Here is a 23,676-nt window from a genome sequence, read left to right as displayed (position 1 = left end):
CTTTCACACACTTCCCCCATTTCCTCCCATGCTCCTAATCCTCCCCCAACTCCCCTGCCAACATATTTATTTGGAAAGGAAAACTGTGCACTCTGTGTGCAGAAGAATGTAATGCCGGACTGTCTACAATAGACGCTGCAGTAAAAATGCTTGTCGAATTTTCTGCTGAACCTCGCTCTATCTCTCTTAGAGGAAAAAAGGAGGGAGGTTGTGTGATTGTGTGTTTTCCAGGCTGCTTGTGTGACTCACTACTGTGCTGTTGTGTGTATGCTTCTGTGTGCACATCTATGTATGAGAGCCAAAAATGCAAAAGGGAAACATAAGTCATCAGCGTCAAGACAAGTTGTTCCCGTAATAATAGCTGCATTTATATTTTTCAGTAAGTCATTTAAAACTGGCAGAAGAACAAGGGAGATCTTGGGATTATATCTTTCATGATTTTTTTTTTGCTCAATGGTGAGCATAACAATTGGTGGGTCTGAAATAGATTGTGGTTTCAGATAATCACTATCCTAATGAATCTACATATCTTCACAGCATACTCCATACTCCCTTTTTCCGGCTGTGCCAAAAAGGAAATTCATGGCAATTTAATCCAGAAAATTTCAGATAGTTGTTTCCATACTGGTTTCTGACTGTTGCTGTGTTTGCATTCATGTCTAGGCAAAAGGCTTTGAACTGAGCTACTTGGAGAAAGTCCCAGAGGTGAAGGACACAGTTCACAAACAGTCTCTGTTGCACCATGTCTGCGCCATTGTGGTGGAGAAGTTTCCGGAAAGCACTGACCTGTACTCGGAGATAGGAGCCATCACTCGCTTGACTAAGGTTGGCTTTTTTAAAAACAACAACAAAATAACTAATCATTTTTTCCATGGTGATGCTGTCAGTAGCAGTGATTTTGATTGAAGAGTCCACAACAGTCTGTGGTGAGTTCTGTTTGTGAAACTGTCATCAGGTGGACTTCGATCAGCTTCAAGACAGTCTCACCCAGATGGAACGAAGATGTAAAGCATCATGGGATCACCTCAAGGTCATTGCAAAACATGAAATGAAACCAGCATTGAAACAAAAGATGTCTGACTTCCTCAAAGACTGTGCAGAAAGGATCATTATCCTGAAGATTGTCCATCGACGAATAATCAACAGGTATGCCCGGGTGTAGATCACACGACTCAAGGCTGGACTGCATTTATCATTTGATTCTACTAGAGCTTTATATATCGTCACTAGTATTCACCTGTTTTAGTGTTGTTTTCAAACATCATTGGCAATAACTCAAATCTAATTTAATTTTTTTCACCTTTAAACTCTATGGCGGGATCCTTCTGACATTTCTCTATGCATCTGCAGGTTTCATGCTTTTCTGTTGTTTCTGGGACATCCCATATATGCAGTACGTGAGGTCAGCATTCACCGCTTTAGTAAAATCCTGAGTGAATTTGCTTTGGAGTATCGCACAACAAGGGAGCGCGTGCTACAACAGAAACAGAAGAGGGCCAACCACCGAGAGAGGAACAAGACGAGGGGGAAAATGATAACAGATGTAAGTGCTCTTCATGATGAGCAGCGAGTTAAACACACAATTTCTCCATTCCCTGATCCTTGTCTTTGTTTAGTTTTCTCAATTTTACGAAATAATATGGACACTTGTTATATGTTTAATATGGTTGTTTAGTACCATATGTGGCCTTTTCTGACAGATGCAGCATACATTTATGATGACATCAGCATACCTCCTCTGCATTCACATGTATAGGTTACTGTACCAACAATCAGTGAGCTGTTCTCAGTGTATCTCTTTCTGTGGCTGCAGCAGCAGAGAAAGGCCAGAGCAAACACCTCCTTGTATGATTAAAATCCCTCAACCCTGAGGAGTCGGATGCTCGGAGAGGGCCCTTAGCCATCCTTGGCAGGGGCCTTTCTTCCTTAAAAGGGACACTAATTCAATCACTGTGTGAAAATCCAAACCTTTGGACGTCCCTACAGAATGAAGCCCACACCTTAATCTCAATAATATAAGTATTTGTCGTCAAACATCCTCGTCTGTTCAATTACTTGTATTTTTACCTATATCTACTGAGGTTTTATGCCATATATCAATGAACACCAGAATTAGTAGTGGAAGAAAAAATGTATTTCATATGAGTAATACAGCAATGCTTAAATAAATAAGCTGATACTTGGGAGAGGAAGTAATAAAATACTAAATCCTTTTGTGATTAAAATAAATCCATTTCATGTGTTTAGAGGGAAAAATGTAATTGGTGGAGTTGAAAACTCTGGTATGTATAACTGACTTTGTGAGATGTCAGATATAAAAAAAACAGCTTGCCCACCTGTCAAGTTTTAGATCTCTGCACAGCCCACTAGCCAAAAAGTTTACCCATCACTGCCCTAGTCTTCAAACCAAGCAGCTGCAAGTTCAGCAGTCATAGTTATTATAGACATGACGGATATTAATCTTCACTTCGTACAAAACCAGGAAAATGTTTTTCACAAAATGGTGAATGACTTCTTTTATCCCTTATAACACACATCAGTTTTTCAAGATTTGAAAAACACTTTTATTAAATCATTTAATAACTCATTAGTTTATTGTCCTCGAAACAAAGAAAAAACAAAACTGTTACCTGAAGTCCTGTAACTTTGGAAACGTAAGATTTTCAGTCAACACCAGTATTGTGCTATGGTTACAACACACGTTTGGCTTTTTTTTTCACTCGGTTCCTCTTTTTCTTTGTAGAGTGAGGATGAAGAAGAAAGTGAGGTAACTGTGTGTGAAAAACCAGTGCATGAGAAGTTCATGCTGTGACTAACACAACCAGATTGAGTGTTTGTAACTGGTGCGTTTATGAAGTCATCACTGAGGCAGACAGGTTCTGTGTGAGCTACCATGAATGAGAAAGCTTAAAGTCGATGACAACAAGACAAAAGAGATATTTGGACTGGTTGGGGTGTTGAGTGAATCTCACCAAGGGGAGTCATGCTAGTTACTTCCTCTTGGAATGAATGGAACTCAAAGCTGAACACTAACATGTCTGCAGTTGAAAGAAACTACAGTGGGGTCTTTATTTTATTTTATTTTTTTGGGCGGCGGGGGGGGGGGTTGTGTCACCGAAAAAACAGAATATTGAATGTGTCTGTGAAACTGCTAACTTTGTGCTGACTTGTAATCATTTTAAACTGTATCACTGTAAAGATTAAGCTGTATGACCAGTTTGATGATATCAGACAGCAAGAGCATGGTCACCATCTCCTGCTAATAAAATGTCCAATATCCTCCTGTTCCTCCAGAGTGGTAAATTTGGAGGTGCCCCATCAGAAGCACAGGAGAGCCAGCCTCAGGGTATTCAGTATGCTGAAGATGCAGCTGAACATGAGAACATGAAGGCTGTGCTGAGGAGCAGCCTGCAGAGTGGAGAGGGAGGGATGTCAACAGGGCCCGGCCTCCGCACACGGGCCAGAGCCAGCAACACGAGAGGTAGGGTGCAAAAACATATAACAGCCTCTACATATACAGTGTATATACTGTACATATAACAACTGCTACATATACTACCCCTAGCAATTCTGAGGAAAAAAATTTGGAATCACTCCATTTTGAGTACAAAATAAGGACACACCCAGTCAATTTCCTTTCCTTAATTGGGCACCTGCCTCAGATTAGATCTGCTTGTTAGTCAGCAGTTAAAAACAGTGCAGTCATCACACCTTGGCGGGCTGCTGGACCAAGTGGATTGGCAAGAATCATAGCTACAACAAGAGAGATGCCTCTTGAGACCAAAGACAGGATTATCAAAATTCTTAAAGAAGGTAACTCTACACGTATGGTTGCTAAAGATGTGTGCTGTTCACAGTCAACTGTATCGAAGATCTGGACCAAGTACAATCAGCATGGGAAGGTTGTTAAAGTCAAGCGTACTGGTAGACCAAGGAAGACATTTAAGCGTCAAGACAAACAATTAAAGGCCATATGTCTTGTAAACAGAAAATGCACAACAAGACAAATGAAGAAGAAATGGGAGGAAGCTGGAGTCAATGTATGTGACAGAACTGTGCAAAATCACATAAAGGAAATGGGATTTTCATAGAGGAAAGCTAAAAGGAAACCATCATTGACGCTTAAACAGAAAATAACAAGACTGCAATGGGCTAAGGAGAGGAAATCATGGACTGTGGATGACTGGATGAAGGTTATCTTCAATGATGAGTCACGAATCTGCATTGGACAAGGTGATGATGCTGGAACTTTTGTTTGATGCCGTTCCAATTAGATTATAAAGACGACTACCTAAAGAAAAAATCAAATTCCCGCAGTCTTGATGATATGTGGCTGCATGTCAGGCAAGGGCACTGGGGAAATGGCTGTGGTTAAATCTTCAATAAATGCACAAGTTCACATTGACATTTTGGACAGCTTTCTTATCCCTTCAATTGAAAAAATGTTTGAGGATGATGAAATCATTTTCCAAGATGACAATGCATAATGCTACAGAGCAAAAACTGTGAAAGTATTTGGAGAAAGACACATGAAGTCATTGCCATTGCCTGCAAATAGCTCGGATGTCAACCCAATCGAAAACCTGTGGTGGAAATTTAAAAAATGGTCCACAGCAAGGCTCCAACCTGCAAGGACGATCTGGCAACTGCAATCAAAGAGTTGGCACCAGATTGATGAAGAATGTTGTTTGTCACTCACCAAGTCCATGCTTCAGAGACTGAAAGCTGTCATAAAAGCCAGAGGTGGTGCAACTAAATACTAGTGATGTGTTTTGATTATTTCTTTGTCTGTTTTTCATGATTCTATATTTTTTTCCTCAGAATTGAGTGATTCCATATTTATTTCCCTGCACTTGCTCTATAAAAGTAACATTTACTGACCACCACAATGTTTAGTCTTCATTGTTTTTAGGGTTTCTGAATGCCAAGGAGTTGCATGTTTGTAAACTTAATTATTTTTTCATTTGTTCTACATAATAAAATGTCTGAGAGTGCTTGTCCAAGACTGGTGATTCCATACTTTTTGCTAGGGGTAGTATATTCATACAGTATAACAGCCTCTACATAGCTTTTATACTGGCATGTCACTCCAATATGTGCTTTCCATGATACCATGATTCCCCCAGGAGCATTTCAGAAATCCTCCATCAATTAATTTTCTCTTCAGCCACATTTTCGCTTTGCAAGCCATGGGTGACACTGGAAACAATCCATCTGGCTACTTACCAGACACAGGGTACATCCCAGACGCATCGCCAGTGCTTTGCCAGACAGAGAAATCACTCATTCATTCATTGTCAAATACCAGCTTTTTCTGCTCCAGACAGGGTACACTCTGGGCGTGACACCAGTGCACCGCAGAGCCACACATAAACAGACAACCATGCACGCACACACTATGGACAATTTGGTAGTCGCCAATGTTTTTGGAGGTTGGAGGAAGCCGAAGAGAACCCACGCAGACAAGGAGAGAACATACAAACTGCACAGAGTGGGACTTGAACTGGAAACCGCCTTGCTGTGCAGCGTCACCATGCCGCCTAGAGAAATCAATCACTCAAAGACTAATGAGTGGCATAGCTGAAATCTGAGATGGTTGCCATGTTTTTTTAACCTTATGATAATCTTTTTCTCTTTGTTGATCCTGATGTGCCTTCTTTGACACAAAGGGTTCATGCGTGGTTTTGAGTGACAACTTGATAATCATTACTAACATTGAAAAGGAATTTTGTACATAAATTGATTTTTCCTGTGAGTTCTACTGTAAAATGTTCAGATTTTTTTGTCTAAAATGTCTCTTATGTTTCTTATTCCATTCTGACTTGTTTTAGGGTGTGTTCCTCCATGGTGTTCTGCCAATGACGACCCAGTCAATTGCACAGATGATACAGCTGATGAGATAATGGAGAGGATTGTTAGGTCAGCCACTCAGGGGCCCAGTCAACGGACTCAACCTCGAGAGAGGAGACGGTCTCGTGTCAACCGAAAATCACGTGAGTGTCCGAATGTGTTACTATGCATAAAGAAATGCAGTCAGCTGTATACGCAAACAAAGAATCACACACTTGTCATTTTCTCTCGGCTTGCTATTTATTTTCTACTAACTGCACAGTGAGACGGACGCTGAAGAACGGTTTGACAATGGAGGAGGCAAACGCTCTCGGCTTGTCCAGCGGTTCAGAGATGCAGGTGTGAGCTGGATATGAAGACATCTGGTAGTCTTTTCAATGCCTGTGGCCAATCCGGCCAGCCACCCCACTCTGGCTTAGCACTAAAATTCCCATACTTTGAGGAGTTGACCTCGTCTTTATGCATTTGGTTTGCATCAGCTTGACACGAGTGCTTCCAGAAAGGAGTCGCTATAAAGCAGGAGGATTTTGATCATGACGAACAGGTAAATCCTAGTGATCCTTCGAGACTGACATTGTATGCAAACACCTGCACAACAGTGTGATTTTTAAAGGCCTGGGGCATGAAAAGAGATAGCAGTGTCTATGCTTCAGCCTCTGTAGCCTTGACAGAATCTAAAGGGCTAGGAGGGTGGTCCAGACTCTAAACTCCCCACCATGGGGGGTTTAGCACTGACTTCGATGGTGAATAGAAGGTATGTCATCTATTGAATAGATGACTTTAGGATGAAGGTATTTTGTTATATACTACTGTGGTAGTTTTTTTTTGTTTGTTTTATTTTTTCATTTTGCCCAAGAAGGTGCTCAAATATGGAACATTTGCACTGGATGTAAAAGTTTGGTGGTAAGAGAATGTAAAAATCAGTGACAGTGTTGAACCACTCTGACATCTGAATCTTAAAATAGACTCAGCAGCTTAACCAGCAAGTGAACAGTAGCACAGTTTTAAATGTGTAATTTAAGTAACCAGAGTCAAAGCAGATGCACATCTAACGCTTTGCCAAATGACTGTTAGTTGACTGGATAGGAGAAGGAAACATTTAAGTTAGGATCACAATTCAGTTACTGTAGGTAGGACTGCTGATACCAGTAGTTTCAGACATGCAAAAATGGTGAGCTTACACAAATACAGACATGTTGCATCATGTAACCTATTCACACAGTTGGACTAAGTTTAAGGAAGGCAGACGCAATGTTGCAGGTGAGCAACCGTTGAGCAGTGTGGCTTTATTTTCTAAAAATTATGAGCTGCACATTTCAGAGTGCCTTTCATAGACAGTAATTTATTAAGATGTTTTCAGGGACATATCAATAAAATGTTACAAACAGAAAGGTGATGCGTGGGAGGACAATGTTGCAATGCACATCATTCATGAGCTGTGATTCATTTTTAACGTGTGTTTTTAAAGTTGTCCAGGCAAAATTTGTTGTTTTTCTCATATTACATCGTGGATCACATAGTTTGTTATGAAGATAGCTATTAAGCATTTATGGCAGCATGAGGTTTGGTTATACACATTAGCCAGATCTAGCTGCCTGACTGTAGAATACAATCATGCATTGTTCCACTAAATTTGAGTTGTGCAAGACTTGAGAGTTAAAAAAAAAAAAAGACCAGCTTAAATCAATGTTTAGTTCAGCAGACATCACTGGAGATCTTGGTTTGTCACTTGAAGGCCTTACTGTGTCTCTCATACAGGAATGTGAACATCAGGGTTTCATAATAATTAGAAACATCGATGCAGAAAAAAGCATCGTTATTTATTTTCAATTTTTCTCAATCTGTACACATAAGGGTTAGCTTTGTTTCTGAAGATCTGTTTTTCAATCATTGATTAGGTCATTGTGCTGTTCAATACCTTGGAGTACTGTTGGCTAAAATCAGTTGTGTCATGGACAGAAATGATCCACTCGCAAATTTCCACTGTTGGAAATATAACCACTGAAGAGAAACAACAACATAGAGCAGCATCATAAAACCAAACCAGCAGGACATTTTGTTTAAACTGAAGCCTTTTTAGCACCTTAGACTCAATGTGTAGCATGCAATTTAGTAGTTATGGGGGGGGGTCTGCATTTCCCAGATTGTACTGCTTTGTGTCAAAAGCAACACAGAATAGATGTGTAAACTAATAAAAGGGGATGCTGTAATATGATGTACATGAGTTTGTGTTGGGGTTTTTTCCATGTGTAGAATAGTGTATTATAGACGAAAAGCAGTATTATGAATATAATTTAAGCAAACCAAGCCATACATGGGTTAAAAAGTTGACACTTCTGCTTTATACAGAGTTTGACTTTGGTTCTCTGAGATGCAGGGTTTGTGTGTTTTTAAAATGTTTTACTTCACTGGAAAGACTCCGTGAAAAAATTCAAGTTAGTCCTGTGGAATCCCCCTCAAAGCCTCTGATTTCAATGCAATTGATGCTTTCTTCTCTCACAACATCACTGTGGAACTTGGACTCAAGTGCTATGCAACCAAGGCTTCTAATGCATCTATGCCCATTGCAACTCTATGTAACAACTATAATAAAAAAGCTCATTGAAATATCTTTGGACTTTTTCTTTACATCATCTATACAATTGTGTTGCATTGCCCAGAAATCCTCCATAGGAAAAAATCATCACAATCAACACTTGAGGGGAAGAAAAAGCAAATGAAAAAACTTAACTCTTTATTTTCAGTTTACACAACCTATATTTCAAGTCACTTTATGTTCAAGAACGGATCGAAGTCAATGACAAATTGGCAAAACGACTCATCTGAGGCCAGCTGTATAAGGCTTTGCATAAATACAAAGATAGGACTGTGCATACATACAGGATTCTACTTGAAAAATGTTCATTTGTGAAAATGGGTGGACATTGACACATTTCCTCTCTGCCAATTATCCATAACTGGAGGTAAGAAAACCTTTAAACGTATCATTTTTCCCACTCCACCACTCTGACAGGAATGTACATGCAATCTGATCAAATATTTCATCAGTGAGGAACAGCCTAAGAGCAGCTGTGGTTATTTATAACACCCGCACCACTAATTCATTACATGTAGCCTGTCATGTTACAAAGTGTCTAAATGTGACTCAAATGAAAGTTCATGGGAGCACTTAAGAAATGTTCAGATGGAAATAAGTGGAAATTCAAATTCGTTTTTAAAATTCAAATTTATAAGCATGCTTCCGAATACAGTTCTCAGAATGAACAAACTGCAAACTTAAGAATACAATCGGGTTAGGGTTATAATGTCTCTCATACAAACCTAGTCTGAATTATGGGTGAGGTCTCTACATTCATACTGCGTTTGTTTTTTTAAACTGTTCAGAAGGTGTATGTATAGTTTGTGAGTGTGCACGTCTTTTTTTACATCTGGCCCCAGATGTTTACACATGGCCAACATAGAGACCTCGTTTGGTCTTGCTTTAAACTCCTGTGTCCACAGGTGCTATAGATACATCTGTGATTATGGTTTGCTTTTAATAAATTGCAGAGACATTACAATGAAGAAGACCACTACCTAAAAAGGGGAGAAATAAGAAAATACAACAGAGCAGCCCAAAAAAAAAAAAAAAAAAAAAAAAAAAAAGCTGAAACAGTCTCAGCAAATCCAGTGCAACCCAAGACATGTTTTGCTTAACACTAACTGAACACTAAAAATAAGGGCACATAAGAATTATATAATTTGTATCTCCTGATCATTATTCAAATTTATCAATTTACATCTTCCCTGAACACTTAGTTTTGCACAGTACCTCAGAATTGTGTAGATAAATTACAAAATGGAGTATTCCCTTTCCACCAGAAATTATTTACTTTGTAAAACCCCTGAATGAACAGGCAAAAAGCTCTTATGCAGTTTGCGTTTTATATTGCTACATTTTAAAGAAAGATTGAAAAGGGGGTTTTCACTTTTGCATATTTTTTTTACGTGTATAGTTTGACGTTTGTCTGTACAAATAATGTCAAATTATCTCTGAAATAGCACCAAAAGACAAACATCTGACTATTTACATGCCAGGTGTTGACAGTATGTTTTAGAAATAGTACATGACAAGTTTGCAGTGCAGTTTAATTGTTAACCACAAAGTGACTAGATTTATAAAATGGCAAAGAAGTCAACAACACTAATTTTATATTACCAGATGCATAAATCCGATCCTTAATCAACACAGGCATGTTGGGCCTGACTTGTTTTTATCTCAGGGTCACAGATGAAACTGAATCTTCCGCATTGGATACTACTAAACTTAGAGCTAATGTCAAACTCAGTTCCTTTGGGGCAGTTGATAAAATATGCTAAAGTAATATGTTTTAGATCCGGCTTGAATAAGAAATTATAAAAAGAAGACTCTGTTGTTGCATACTCATGACTCAGGCTGCATTCCTTTTAAAAACAGGTCTTAGGGTTAAGTTCAGTTGGAGAAACAACTGAAGCTTAATGTTTGAGGTGTCTGAAAAGCTTATAGAAAAATGTATACCCACATTATAACTCCTGTGAGGAAAATATGTATACGTTTACATTTTTAAAAATACCTTTGTTTAAAACCATAGTTACTTATGACGCTCCTTGAACATATAGCACCAGCTTTTAGATCATGCCAAGCCTTGGGTTTGGTCTAAAGAGCTAATCTGTGCTGCACTAAAATAGTGTAACCCAGACAGCAGTGAGACAAATTGACAAATCTTCAAAGAACTAAAAGTGCCACTCCAGTCCCACTCCTGCTACCTAAACCTAACCACAGTACACGGTTCCTATCTAAGACAAATGATGTGGAGCTTCAAGCATTTCCATGAGGAAAGTGTCAATAGGCGTGTCACCAATCAACTTGAAGAAGAAGAGGTGCTCCAAGCACTTCAAGCCGATGGATCGCAGAGCTGGCAGTCGTAGAAGGAGCTTAGCAAACCTGTGCAGAACAAAGGAGTTTGGCTTGAAAAGATGCACCACCACACAATGATGTTTAACATTGAGAAATTAATAAACTGTTGTAAAAAACAGAACTATCTTAAGCACAGCTGTAGCAATGTGTCTTACCTGCCCTGCTGCTCTGGGTATCTCTGTTTGCAGTAGGTCTCCAAGGATGCATAGACCTTTTCTCTAAGGAGTTCCACTTCACTAGTGTTAGAGAGTCCTTTAGCATCTGCAGAGAAATATAAAATATATCTACTATGAAGACAGAAATTAACTTAATAATAAGTTTAAAACATTTATATTTCCTGCGCAGGCACCTGGGTTGAAGAGAACGATGGCACGGAGGCATCCCAGCTCTGTTTTGTCCATTTGCATATCTCTCATTTTATTGACTAGCTCGGTCAGGACCCTGAGAATGATTTTTAAGAGATTCAAGAAAAATGAACATAATGAGAATTATAGACTGAAACACATTCAATAATACGAAAAACAATGTAATACTACCTGTCAAATATGGCGCCAACCTCTGCACTCTGAACACTCTCCCTGTATTGAAGAAAACAATTTATTGTAGAAACACTAAATGCCTCAAATATTATGCAAATTTGGCCTGCACAGATGTACCTGTCAAAAATGGCTCCAACTCCTGCACTATGTGAACTGTCACGCTGCAGCTCAGAGGCCAGGAGAACCCCATCCTTCAATGTGATGGAACGATGAGAGAAGGAAGCAATGAGGAGCTCGTTCCACCCTGGAGATAAAACATTTAACCTCGATGAGTAACGTTGTCAGTGACAAACATTTCAGTTTTCAATAAGAATGAAGTAATAGTGTTTTTATCCACTTGTGCAAATACGAGCGTTTAACCTGACATATTGTAACAGTACAAAATTCATGGTGTGTCCCTTAACTGACACAATTAAAAAATGGATCTGATCTGTTCTGTAAGTTGACTTAGGGTGAATTCTATCATACCTGCGCGAAGGAGAATGACCTGGTCATCAAGGGGCAGTTCAGAGAAATGAGGGATTCTCTTGGCCCACTCCACCAAGGCAAACAGTTGTTTGTCTGCAGTCTGACAGATGTTGGTAACTGCATCATGGGGCTGACACAAAAAAGGGGGAAAAAATCATTATCCAACACAAATACTTCCAGTAAGTCTGTCCTTACAATTTTTCAATCAAGTAATTCAGAAAACATGCTCAAATCCATCTTGCTATTGCAAAAAACAGATGACATGCAAAGTTAATTTTAGAATCTATTCAAATGTTGTAACCACTCACAGAATTGCCTGCAGAACCACCATCAGAGTGAAGCTCAGTTTTCTGCTCAACAGCAGTCTCTGCCTCTAAAATCTTCTCTACAGGCATCTCCTCATTCACTCCTCCACTGAATTCCAGCTCTCCTTCACGCTCTCTGTTCCTCTGACGCTCCTCCTGGACAGCTGAAGCAGAGAAAACACAAGACGACAGGGGTGTGAAGTTAAAAAAGGAGTGATCATGATAAATATTGAAAAATATCAAGATGAAAAATGAGTCCTACACTGATTCATTTAGGGTTACAGAGAGAATTATTAGAAATTCTCTCCAAAATTGCATGGTTTGTGTTAAGCTGACAAAGTGATGTTCATATTTATTGCCTTGACTCAGTGTTAAAAACAGTCAACCCTCGGTTTTCGAACGCTTCTGTTCTCGACCAAATCGGTTTTCGACCAGAAAATCCGAGAATTTTACGTCTCTGAACTCGACCAGAATTCGGCTCTCGACCAAACCGAAAGAAGCCGAGCGTACCTGAACGCGACTCACTCGGGAGCCGAGCGAACTGCCCAGGATGCTTCCTCCGTAGCGCATTTGTGTTCAAAGTTCAATAGGATATCTTTTATTTAAAAAAACCACAGTGTCTATTTCTACCCTTTTTTATTTATGGTAAACAGTATACAGAACAGTTTATGGTGTAAAATAGTAAAGCAAAACTTAGAAAAAGTTGTTTTTTAGATTTGGATTAAAATTACTTACATTAATTATAATGGGAAAAATAGTTTCTGATTTCGAACAACTCGCTTTTCGAATAGCCTTCTGGAACGGATTATGTTCGAAAACCAAGGGTTGACTGTACGTCAGTTGCAACAAAGATTACAGTAAATAGAAAAGAAACGCATTCAGTGAATTGCAGTCAAAAGGCGTCTATTGCTCACGGCTTTTTCATGCATCCACTTCACTTCAAATTGACATAAGCATAACCTTTCCTGTTTGAGATTTCCACCACCCACAGCACCTACAACCAGCTCAATTGGAAACCTGTAGGCAGCCAGTCGCTGGCTATAGTGACCATATGTGGGCATGCTTCTTGTTCAGCCTCATAATGATAAAAACAGTGAATAGTATGTGGCATTAAGTGGGACTTTCAGAAAATAGACTCGTTTAAGTTCAAGACAAAAGAATACTTTAACAACAACAAAAGCAACTCTCCAATCAGGACAAAGGCAAAAGTCTGACACTGAACCTGGGAATCAACAAATCTGCTGGCAAGATCAGTCAATCCAGTAACATGTGCTGTACTGTAATTAAATCGGCCCGAAACCTACACATCATAGCTGTTTTATGGCACAAGTAAACAATACAAATAGAAATGGAGCAGCAGCAATGGCATTATTTTAATACATTTACCTCCACTTTCAACAGAGTTCCAGTCAGGGGCAGGCTGCATGGCCTTATTATTATGTAATCTGTATGTTCTAGAAGTAGCTTACATGTATTTGTTTGTCTCACAACCATAAAGACAATACAAACAAATTTCCGTGTACTTTTTAAAAAATCTTTCAATTAGTAGAAAGAAATGAGGATCCTAGAAACCAGCACTAGAAAGTTGATGACCAAACAGCCAAAAAACAAATCTATGTATCAGTGGAAGAATGTGTCAAATGAGAGTTAACTAATGCAAAATACATCGTATAGCATATGCTGACTTTTCCTGATCAAAGTATAGGTAATAGCAAAGCCAATCTAAATGGTAAATGTCACATGTGGATAAGATGCTAGGCACCACCTCTCTTTATATACAAACTGTACACTGAAGGCATTTAAGATCCTCAACACTGTCCTTGGATGCCTTAAAAATGCTTTATTATATATCCACAGCTGCTTTAAAGTGACTCCACTCCGTCAGTAAATTTGAGCAACATATAGTGACTGCTGCTCACCATTAAGGCTAGGTATCTTTCAGAAGTACATCCCACTTGTAAACAACGTTGCATGTCTACCACAACAGGCTTCTCTACCATCAAAGTATAGTATGTTTAAGATTCCAATGCCATACTCATCCATCCCTCATCTTTTCCATCTTCTTTTATCCACTTTACATGTTTGATCACTATTGAAAGATGGAGAAAGGGCAGAATAGGAGAAAATGAATAGGGAAAGATGGAGAGGGGTTAGTTAAAACCATCCCCAATAGATTGTCTCTATCCTAAAGCTTATCTAGTCTAGTGCCCACTGTCTCGTTTACGCCAGAAATACTACACTAATGCAACATTACTGAATCAATTTTGATGGGTTTCCTTTTTAACCACTATTTTATCTATCATTTTTCCTTGCATACCTTCTCTTTTCATGCCCATGGCCAGGCACTTCTGGTAGCGGCAGTACTGGCAGCGATTGCGCTGGCGTTTGTCGACCAGGCACTCTTTGTTATCCCTGCAGGTATAGCTCAGGTCTTTACGCACAGTTCGTTTGAAGAAGCCTTTACACCCCTCACAGCTGTAGACTCCATAGTGCTTGCCTTTTAATTGTAAAAAAAAAAAAAAAAAAATTCAGTTAGAGGCTGCAAAAACTGGAGGCATCTGTCTGATACTCAGCATTTTCCAACAGCAATGACTGAAATCTATTTTGATTAAAGTTTAGACAAAGTTATCCAAAGTTGTTGAAATGAATCCACTGGACTTTAGGAAAGTTCACTGAAGATGTTTCATGTCTCCTCAAAGAGGCTTCTTCAGTTCAGGTGGTGGTTCTTGTTGCCTCAGCTTCTAAACTCAGTGAGGTGTGGTCAGTGCTATTCATATTCCAACGACCATTGCCAGGACCCGCCTGGCTCCTCAATGATGGTCGTTTTGAGAGCCATGGAGTCAATGGCGGTCGCTGCATTGCTGATTTCACAGACATCACTAAGCCCTTGCATGCAGTGTTCATTAACAACTTAACGTGAATCTACAGAGTAGCTCTTTTTACATAGACATTTAGACAAACTCCATGTTAAATCAAATGGCAGTAAAGGATCATTCACACAAAAACTAACATAAAATGAAATTACTCCAACTTTTGTTTCGCTTTTGCTAATCCTGCTCTCAGTGAACTAATTACCAGAGGAGCGATCTCCACAGATGACACACAAGCGTTTCTGAGAGAGTAGTCCAGGGCTGTGAGCTGGCATGGGCCTCAGGCCAAATGGAGGTTTGATATCTTCTGAGCTGCTAATTGCGTGCATCCCTGACATGGGTGCCGAAGAGGTCATCTGGATGAAAAGTAAAATAACAAAAGAAATAAATGATCACTTTAATATCATTGTGTTTGTGAATAATGATAAATGACAATACTGCTTTTTCAGTTAGTGACTTATAGTAGTCCAGAGTTACCGAGAGACAACACACAGAATTAGTATTTTATAACCATGCTTGGGTGGCACGGTGGCGCAGTGGGTAGCGCTGTCACCGCACAGCAAGACGGGTCCAGGTTCAAGTCCCGCTCTGCGAAGTTTGCATGTTCTCCCAGTGTCTGCGTGGGTTCTCTCCGGGTTCTCCGGCTTCCTCCCACCTCCAAAAACATGCGCTTCAGGTTAATTGGCCAGCTTCAAATTGACCCTTGGAGTGAGTGTGTTTGTCTGTGTGGCTCTGCAGTGCACTGGCATCACGCCCGGAGTTTCCTCCGCCTCACGCCCTAAGCCAACTGGGATAGGCTCCAGCTCCCCACGACCCGCTATAGCGGATAAAAGCAGCTAGAAGATGAATGAATGAATAACCATGCTTTCTCTAATTGCGACCTAATTGCTAGGTGCAATTTCCGCCGGGATTAATAAAGTATATATCTACCTTTCAATTTGGTGTACATTATGAACTGGCAGTGGAGAAATGCTAGTTCACCTCCTGAGCACTGCCAGGGTGTCGGTGAACGAACGAGCCACTGTCCTCTTTACAAGTTGCTCAAAAACATAAATGAATTGAGTCAAATAGAGGACAGTTACCTGACTGTTGCTGATGGGTCCAAATCCCAGGGAGGGTGACACCACTGAGGAGTTCACTGAGGGACTGATGACTGAGAAAGGAGAACCCAAAATGTTGGTGGGACTGTTGGAAGCAGAACTGTTGGGTTGCTGTGATGACATGGCTAAAAAGCTACCCAGTGGAGAGGATGATGGATCTGATGAGGACGAAAAGATATTTTTTAACTCAACAGAGCTTGATGTCTGTGTAGGTTCTCAGTCATCCAGGTCATGGTTATCCAAAAGCTGTTTGAGTCGATCCACTGGACGTCCAGTGGATCGACTCACACAGCTTTTGGTCAACAGAGCTTTTTCATTGCATTTATACAGAACTGTACATAATATATCTACATACATATATATATATATATATATATATATATATATATATATATATACTAATTTTACAGTATAAAATCACTCAATGTCAGAAAACTGGTCACGCAACGTTTGATCCACTGAGATGAAGATTTTACCGTTTTAAAACACAGTCGCCTTCAAAAATATATTGACCTAGTTGCACGGTGCACATTAATCATTCTAAAATTACTGTTAGTCAAACTAGTCATCGAATCAAAACCGCAAAATTAACCAAAAGCGTAATTATAATCTAGTAATGAGTGACATGATCAACAACTGTGATGTGAACCAGTTTATTAGCAGAATGGAGGCTCAAGGTCCAAACTGTTTTACACGAACGGCCCTGACGGGAAAAGGGGAAGCTCAATGAATCCAAAGATTTTGTAAAAGTGTGCAATAATCCCTGTTAGACTCAAACTAAAGTATGTTTCAATTACTTGTAACGTTAGCTAGCCCGTGAGCATCGTAATAATGTTACACGTTTGCTAAACGCTGCTAACGATACGCTGTGACGTTGACATTAAAAACAGCATCAAGTAAAATCCAATGTAAAACGAAAACAGAGGCCCAAATTTTCTTTATAGGGTCAATCGCACTAAATACTGCTAGTGCGATGTCTTGCAAATTGTGACTAATAATCAATACGCTGTTTTTACCTTTAGCTGGTTTAGCTAACAATTAGCTGTAAATTCACAAGCGCTTGAAGAGTGCAGCATACATTAGCTTTCGTTACCGTACGCCTGAATGATAACGTTATTGATCTCTATAAAAATCGACCGTTCCAAAACCTAATTTATGATATTAAAATACCTCGATAGTAACCAAAAACTAGACATTAATCATCCGATGTCCACCGTACAATTTCAATAAATCCGCATAGCTAAGTTTAGCCACTTAGCTGTAATTACGGCTAACCTGGCTAATATAGCTAGCATTAGCCTCCTGCACGGTCGACGGCGATAATCTGAGGGAGTTGTTGACAAAATAGCTCATGGTCGTTTGAAGGTTGGGATTACTCACCACACAAACCTTCGACGCATTGTTGAAAACCACTTCTCTATACTTGGTGTTACGACACAAGCGCAAGACAAAGACCGACACTTAGATCCAGTTTCATTCAACTTGACGCTGTTGTTGTTTACAGGCCATGATGGCTTTATGCCAGAATCTCTCGAGCCAAAATGTCCCATGGGACCACCCCCTAACTGTAAAGTCATGTGACACTCCTGGAGCGCATCCGCAGCAACATCAGTCATTTAATCAGTAGGAGGTCGGTTCGTTTCCATAATTTCGCACAAGATTTGAACTAAAGCTTTGTTATTTTGAACATTACGGTGGTTAGATGTAGCGTCCCTTCGACGTATTTTTCTGAAAATGAAAAAAAAATCACCTTTGTGGTTATGGTGAGAATTTAGTTATGTGAGTCAGTCATGATTTTGAGTCTGATAAATTGCATCACTATTCACATGTTCTGTGGTTTGGCTGTTGTTGTTGTTTTTGTTTTTGTTTTTGTTGTTGTTTTTAAAGAAGTCTTTAAAGACCTGCTCACATTCTTCACGATTGAGGTCCTTTAAATTACGTTTGGTTTACAGTACAGCACTCCAATTCCTTGTCAACACTTGTCTTCTATATAGGACAAGAGAAAGAAGAGAAAGTAGTTTGCATTTGTCACAATTTGAAACACAACATGCTCACATTCATTCTTGGAAAAACATGACACTGATGGAAAAATACCAAAAGCCCTATTTGGACTGGATTTATACATCTACTTGAGTCAAGCTGATCTTACTATTACTAGTACTGATCAGCGATTCTAGACCTAGTAGGAATATGTCAGTTCATAATTTGTGACTCACATTGTTGGCATTGCTAAACAGGAATGACATTTAAGCACATGCTTGTTTAGCTCCTAATGAATAAACATTTGAAATAGAGCAAGATTAAACAAATCAAAATGAAAGATGGTATATCATATCATCTTATGTAAACATGTCTGTTGAACTGTAGTTCTAAATGCCACATTATTTACAGGATGTGTATCACATGCTTTCTCATTTATTAGTACTGAATATGTGTGTTTTTCATATCACAATTTATGGATTGCTTCTCGCGAACTGAAAAAAAACATCCAACTTTCTTTACAATGCTGTAGAAAGTTTTTTTTGTAATCTTTAATTTTTGCTCCTCTTTTGAGCCACACCTAAAACTACATGTTTTTGAAAACTCGTAAAAAGTTTTTGTGCAATACTACTTACAGAACAGGAAAAAAAGAACTAACAAAGAAACAGGCCCAGAAAAGCCTCCTTGGCTGCTTTGGAAATACTAAGATCATTGTGCATTCATACGTCAGCGGACTCATGAAGTCATTCACTGTTTACTGTGTTTCACGGCAGTCATAGCTGTATTCATATCACCTCATCTCAGCAAACACAAAAGCAAAGCACCACAGAGCATGTGTAAGAAAATAGGAACCTGAAAAACTGCTTTGTCTAAAGCTGCTCTGGTACGCTGTCTTTAACAAGCAAGTTACATTCTTATCACAAAAGTCATGCTGTTCTTTGAACAAGCAACAGAATATTCAGAAGACTCTAAGGGATTTTTTTAAATTTAACTGAAAACACTCTCATCATGAAGAAATGGACTCAAACTTTGTGTCTTCTTTTTATCTCAGGTTGGATGCTAACTTGTGTTTTACTGCTTTTAATTGTTTCAACTCAAAGTCAGAAACGTATTGGACGGTATGAACGTGGAATTGAAGACACTAAGCTTTTGAACTATGAAGAAGGACAACATTTTGAAATATAGTTAAATATTAACTACACATGCTTGAATGATTTGGGGATTACCATTAGTAAATTTCAAAAATGCTTTAACAGTTATTTGTCATTTCACAGGATTTTTCTCCTTCACGCTGGGATCCACAGATTTCCACCTCATTACGGATAAAAGGAGCTATGATGAAGCAAAGGCCTATTGTAGAGAGTTGTACACAGATTTGGTTACAGTTCACAATTTAACAGTTATGAATTATTTGGTGACTTTTGTGTCAAATACTATCGTCAGAGCTTGGATTGGACTGGAGACTGGAGATGAGTGGCTGTGGCACTGGTCAGATCCTGATCAAAAACTGGATTTTTTAAACTGGAGAGCACAAGAACCTAAAAATAATAGTGAAGATGCATGTGTAGTAATGGATGAAGGTGGCAAGTGGTTTGAAAGTGATTGTAGTGACAGAATAAGTTTTGTTTGTCGTGGTAAGTGTAGTGGCAGCATTGTCATCAAATTTCTTTCACTTGGGATGTTTCGATATAATATACATCATGATGTTTGTGAAAATTTATCATTGAACTTGCAGGCAACAATGACAGAAACAGTCTCACATATGTGGATGAGACCAAATCATGGAGGGACGCTCAGGATCACTGCAGGAACCTTTCGTCTGAGCTCATCAGCATCAACTCTGCTGAAGAGAATGATGCAGTGCGTTCTCTCTCTGGGTCACAAAACATATGGATAGGTCTCTTCAAAGATCGCTGGACATGGTCTGATGGGAGCATCTCATCATTCCGTTACTGGCTAAAAGGTCAGCCAAATTACCGTCCAAATCAGGACTGTGTTGTTGCTGAGTTCCGTGACCAAGGAAAGTGGAATGACCGGAGATGCAACAGCAACCGCAATTTCCTTTGTTATTCAGGTGGGTTCCTGTATTAACTGTTTTCTGTGTCAGTAATTATAGATTCATTTATATTTGTATTTTTCAACAGTGAAAACACACACACACACACACACACACACACACACACACACACACACACACACACACACACACACACACACACACACTGTCTATTAATTTATTATTTACTATTTCAGACAGGAAACCAAATCAAACAAGTACACAAGCTACTCTGACCATTCATCCAAACACTACATCTCAAGGAGTTACAGTAAAATCTCCCACAACGGTAGCTGTTTCTACCAGTCATTCAAATGCCACTGGTTTTGTCACCACTGGGGCAGCAACTGCAAGTAAAATGACAACAACATACACAACTGGTTTCATGTCAGCTACAACAATGGCTGGGCTTACTAGTGTATATACCGCAAATTCAAATGTGACGACAGACCAGCGCCCTTTCACATCGACTGTACAAGGAACTACAAATGTTATGTCTACATCTACAACACCAATAAGGACAGATGTTCCAGGTATGCTCACAATTATTGATGTTAATTCATCAGTGTCATGAAATGAAACACCAATACTGTTTTCCTATCTTTTGCTTCCCTAAAGGAAACCTGATACTTATCAAAGAAAATATGACATGGATTGAAGCTATGAATTACTGCAGGAAGCGCCATATTGACCTTGTCCACATTACCACTGAATACGTTCAGGAGCAGGTGGCAGAAAAGGCCAAGAATGCCACGTCTTCTCATGTTTGGCTTGGTTTACGCTACACTTGTAAATTTAATTTTTGGTTCTGGAGCAGTTCAGCTACTTCCTGTTACCAGAATTGGGCACCAGGGGAAGGATCCGAGGGGGGAAATGACTGTGGTGTTCGGGGGGCAATTGAGACCACTGGGAGGCAGCAGTGGGTTGGTTTGCCTGAGACAGAAAAGCTGAATTTCATCTGCCATGCATGTGCTGGATGAGTGCAGACAATGACATCACAGACAAACCTTGCAAGCCGAGACAACCAGTGTGTGCTGGTTCTAGACACTTTATTGTTACATTATTACATTTCTGTTCAAATCATATTTGTTATTGATCATTGAAACAGACTGACACAGAGGTATGGTTATTCTAACATTCACTTATGACGTCATACTCCTACCTTTGTTTAAATACAGCTGCCTTCTCCATTGTTGAATTTGAATTTCATTAATTTTGAGAATCTTGTGTGGTGTGTAGGCGTGCACATTCATAGTCATGGGCAGCAGGAGTAACGTGAGAACACTGATCTGATCTATACGTTTCACTCAGGGGTGACTATTTGCATGTTGACCCCATGGGTTGGGCCCCAATATTGTCTTTTTGGACCACCAGAGTTTGGCCCTAACCCAGACTGCCTGCTGCCCTCACTGACCTGACCTTCACAACCAGCAACATGGAAGACAGAGCTCGCAGACGTTCACCTTCCTGTCCGTACCCTTGAGATACCCAAAGCATCCATTTCCAAGCAACGAAAACTGGACTTCATTGATCACTAAATCCAACCATTGATCATATGGATAGACTGTTGTTATTGTTATGAGACACTATGTGTTGACTAAAATTGAGCATTGATGAAACCTCATGTCTCGCCGGTGTGTTAGTATTTTTATTTGTTCACTTTTCACAACAGAGAATGGGTCCTTTCTTTGGAATGATTAAATTACAGATCCATCTTAATAAAATTAAAAAAAGCCTTTGTTGTTTGGGCAGAAAAGAAACTGCGAAATATGGTACCAAACAGTAAATGCAATAACTCATACTGTTAAGCATATCACTATGAGTAAACAGTTGTTGATTAAATATATTACAAGAAATATTAAGGTGATTTCATAAACAGCATTTAAAATATGTTTATCCTGATATATTCCCACACCTATATTTTTTTTAAAGAATCAGTATTTTACATACTTTCAGAATCTAGTCATCAGGATGGAACTTCGCATTTCTTCACCAGTACATAAGTATACTATTTGCATTACTAAAATAAATAACCCTATCTAACAACTGAACATCAGTAAAGCTTGTAGTCATTGCAATGTGCTAACTGCTCTTGCATCCAAAGTAGGTTTCCTGTCACTTGTCAATTGCCATGGACCATTACACATCAGTCTATCATAGCTTAGTTTCTCCCTGATTTGGAGTTGGTCAGTGAGCCTCCGATCAGTTCAATGTTAATGTCCATTTGGTCCAGTCAGTCACAGTCTGTGTTACTCCCTCACCTCCTTTTCTCACCCTTATGTCCTCTTGTGTGCTGTCCAGCTGGCTCTGACCTTTGACCCTTTCACCCTCACTCTTGACCCTCGAGGACATTCCCACGCCACACCCTTTTGTGTACATCTTTCCATAAAAACCCAGTGGTCACTCCCCCTGCATTTTTAGAGATTATGGTTGTAGACATAATTCACTTTCATAGAGATCAGTGTAATGCATCATAATTTGGGCTAACCCTAATTAAATTAAAGGTGCCATAAAGATATAATATTTACATACACAAAGGTGAAAATCTTCCAAATTAAAGATATAAGAAACATAAGATATGATATAACATAAGAAAATATGTTTTTTTTAATTGTTATCACATAAAACATTAGTTTTGAAAAATTAATTCAAGACTATTCTTACTAAATCGAACCTTATACTATAGTCATTCAAATATTCAAGTGAAGTATTTCTATCTATGGGGTTTTATTCCAAGCATTTATTCTGAACTGTTTAAAACTAAAATCAGTGCAAATATTAGTTTTAACTTTAGGCCTCTTCCTGACATGCGCACTTGTGTCTTTGCCCGTCTCCTTTTCTTCTCAGAGTCTGCGCCCCTTGGTCATTCCTTCCTTTCTTTCCCTTCTGTCACTTTCACAGTTAATTGTAGAAAAAGAGATTTTCTCCATAGACACCGAGTCTCTTAGGTAACCCCACTCCTGCATGAAATGAGATGGATAGAGGGGAAGAGATAGGGGACATGGACAGGCAAACTCAACAGGCAGCAGTGGAGGATGGATGCAGAGGAGAGGGAAGAGAACAGAGTTTGAAAAAAGCTAAAGAATATAATATTTCATATGCATAAGAATATTACTAACACCTGCTTCGCTGGGATTATTATCAAAGTATAATGAACCACATGATGTAAGTATTAAAAGAGTTTACTTTTTACATTTTAGAAATTGAATTGATTCATTTGCAACTCTATATATAAGAAGTAAAACAAACTTTTAGTTGTACAGTCAATATAATGGCTTCATCTTTGCATTTAAATACATTTACTATAATTTTTTGTGCAAGGTTTTTTTTATTAACATATCAAATTATTAAAAGAGAGTTGTACAATTATGTTTATTATTATTATTATTATTATTATTATTATTATTATTAAAAATGATGAGAAAATATATTTGGACCATTTTTAAGGTACAACTCCTGTAGGATTCCAATATTGAACAGTTGATATTCTCTTGACACTTCATCAGTTATATATTTCATTGATATTCTGCACTTGTTTTAATAAACCCCTCAAATGTTCCAAATGCAGGATT

At 39.0% G+C, this 23,676-nt stretch overlaps 3 protein-coding genes across 11 annotated transcripts in view; 2 read left to right on the top strand and 1 right to left on the bottom strand.

Annotated features, from left to right (window-relative positions):
• The window catches only part of fhod3b (formin homology 2 domain containing 3b), a 93,266-nt gene extending 84,338 nt beyond the window's left edge, over positions 1–8,928 (top strand). For 4 of the 6 annotated variants that reach the window (XM_068324161.1, XM_068324160.1, XM_068324159.1 and 1 more), the window contains 7 exons: positions 664–825; positions 956–1,146; positions 1,351–1,543; positions 2,744–2,767; positions 3,295–3,481; positions 5,832–5,993; positions 6,113–8,928. In XM_068324161.1, the coding sequence (XP_068180262.1) occupies positions 664–825; positions 956–1,146; positions 1,351–1,543; positions 2,744–2,767; positions 3,295–3,481; positions 5,832–5,993; positions 6,113–6,195 (1,002 nt within the window). In that variant the 3' untranslated portion in view covers positions 6,196–8,928. Of the gene's footprint in view, positions 1–663; positions 826–955; positions 1,147–1,350; positions 1,544–1,813; positions 2,618–2,743; positions 2,768–3,294; positions 3,482–5,831; positions 5,994–6,112 lie in introns of those variants that run through there. The other 2 variants (XM_068324158.1, XM_068324163.1) reach the window with 2 other exon arrangements.
• On the bottom strand, positions 8,572–17,594 carry rxrbb (retinoid x receptor, beta b). Of its 4 annotated transcripts, XM_068324164.1 has the most exons (13): positions 17,449–17,594; positions 16,051–16,226; positions 15,480–15,623; positions 15,174–15,324; positions 14,416–14,595; positions 14,134–14,187; positions 12,102–12,262; positions 11,794–11,923; positions 11,443–11,569; positions 11,323–11,364; positions 11,136–11,227; positions 10,942–11,047; positions 8,572–10,813 (listed from the first exon to the last, which is right to left on the bottom strand). In XM_068324164.1, the coding sequence occupies exons 2-13, from the start codon at positions 16,189–16,191 to the stop codon at positions 10,666–10,668; spliced, it is 1,476 nt and encodes a 491-aa protein (XP_068180265.1). In that variant the 5' UTR covers positions 16,192–16,226; positions 17,449–17,594; the 3' UTR covers positions 8,572–10,665. The 4 variants fall into 4 exon arrangements, with proteins under 4 accessions (XP_068180265.1, XP_068180266.1, XP_068180267.1 ...); XM_068324165.1 differs by lacking the exon at positions 14,134–14,187; XM_068324166.1 differs by lacking the exon at positions 15,480–15,623.
• A 1,370-nt stretch (positions 17,595–18,964) lies between these two features.
• LOC137601776 (C-type mannose receptor 2-like) lies at positions 18,965–22,668 on the top strand. The gene is made up of 5 exons (XM_068324168.1): positions 18,965–19,099; positions 19,323–19,682; positions 19,784–20,122; positions 20,302–20,637; positions 20,723–22,668. The coding sequence occupies exons 1-5, from the start codon at positions 19,057–19,059 to the stop codon at positions 21,082–21,084; spliced, it is 1,440 nt and encodes a 479-aa protein (XP_068180269.1). The 5' UTR covers positions 18,965–19,056; the 3' UTR covers positions 21,085–22,668.
• Positions 22,669–23,676: the final 1,008 nt, after the last annotated feature.

Source organism: Antennarius striatus, chromosome 9, assembly GCF_040054535.1.
Source record: "Antennarius striatus isolate MH-2024 chromosome 9, ASM4005453v1, whole genome shotgun sequence".
Classification (NCBI taxonomy): Eukaryota; Metazoa; Chordata; class Actinopteri; order Lophiiformes; family Antennariidae; genus Antennarius; species Antennarius striatus.
Note: the sequence above shows the minus strand (reverse complement) of the source record. Positions and strands in the feature narration are given on the sequence as shown.

Coding starts and splice junctions, on each gene's coding strand:
- rxrbb (XM_068324164.1), bottom strand. CDS start 16,191: ATGTCATCACAGCAACCCAACAGTTCTGCTTCCAACAGTCCCACCAAC. Junction 11,365..11,442: donor GTTGGAGCCATTTTTGACAG/GTACATCTGTGC, acceptor TCTTCAATACAG/GGAGAGTGTTCAGAGTGCAG. Junction 11,228..11,322: donor GTTGGCGCCATATTTGACAG/GTAGTATTACAT, acceptor AATCATTCTCAG/GGTCCTGACCGAGCTAGTCA.
- LOC137601776 (XM_068324168.1), top strand. CDS start 19,057: ATGAAGAAATGGACTCAAACTTTGTGTCTTCTTTTTATCTCAG. Junction 19,100..19,322: donor GTGTCTTCTTTTTATCTCAG/GTTGGATGCTAA, acceptor GTCATTTCACAG/GATTTTTCTCCTTCACGCTG. Junction 20,638..20,722: donor AATAAGGACAGATGTTCCAG/GTATGCTCACAA, acceptor GCTTCCCTAAAG/GAAACCTGATACTTATCAAA.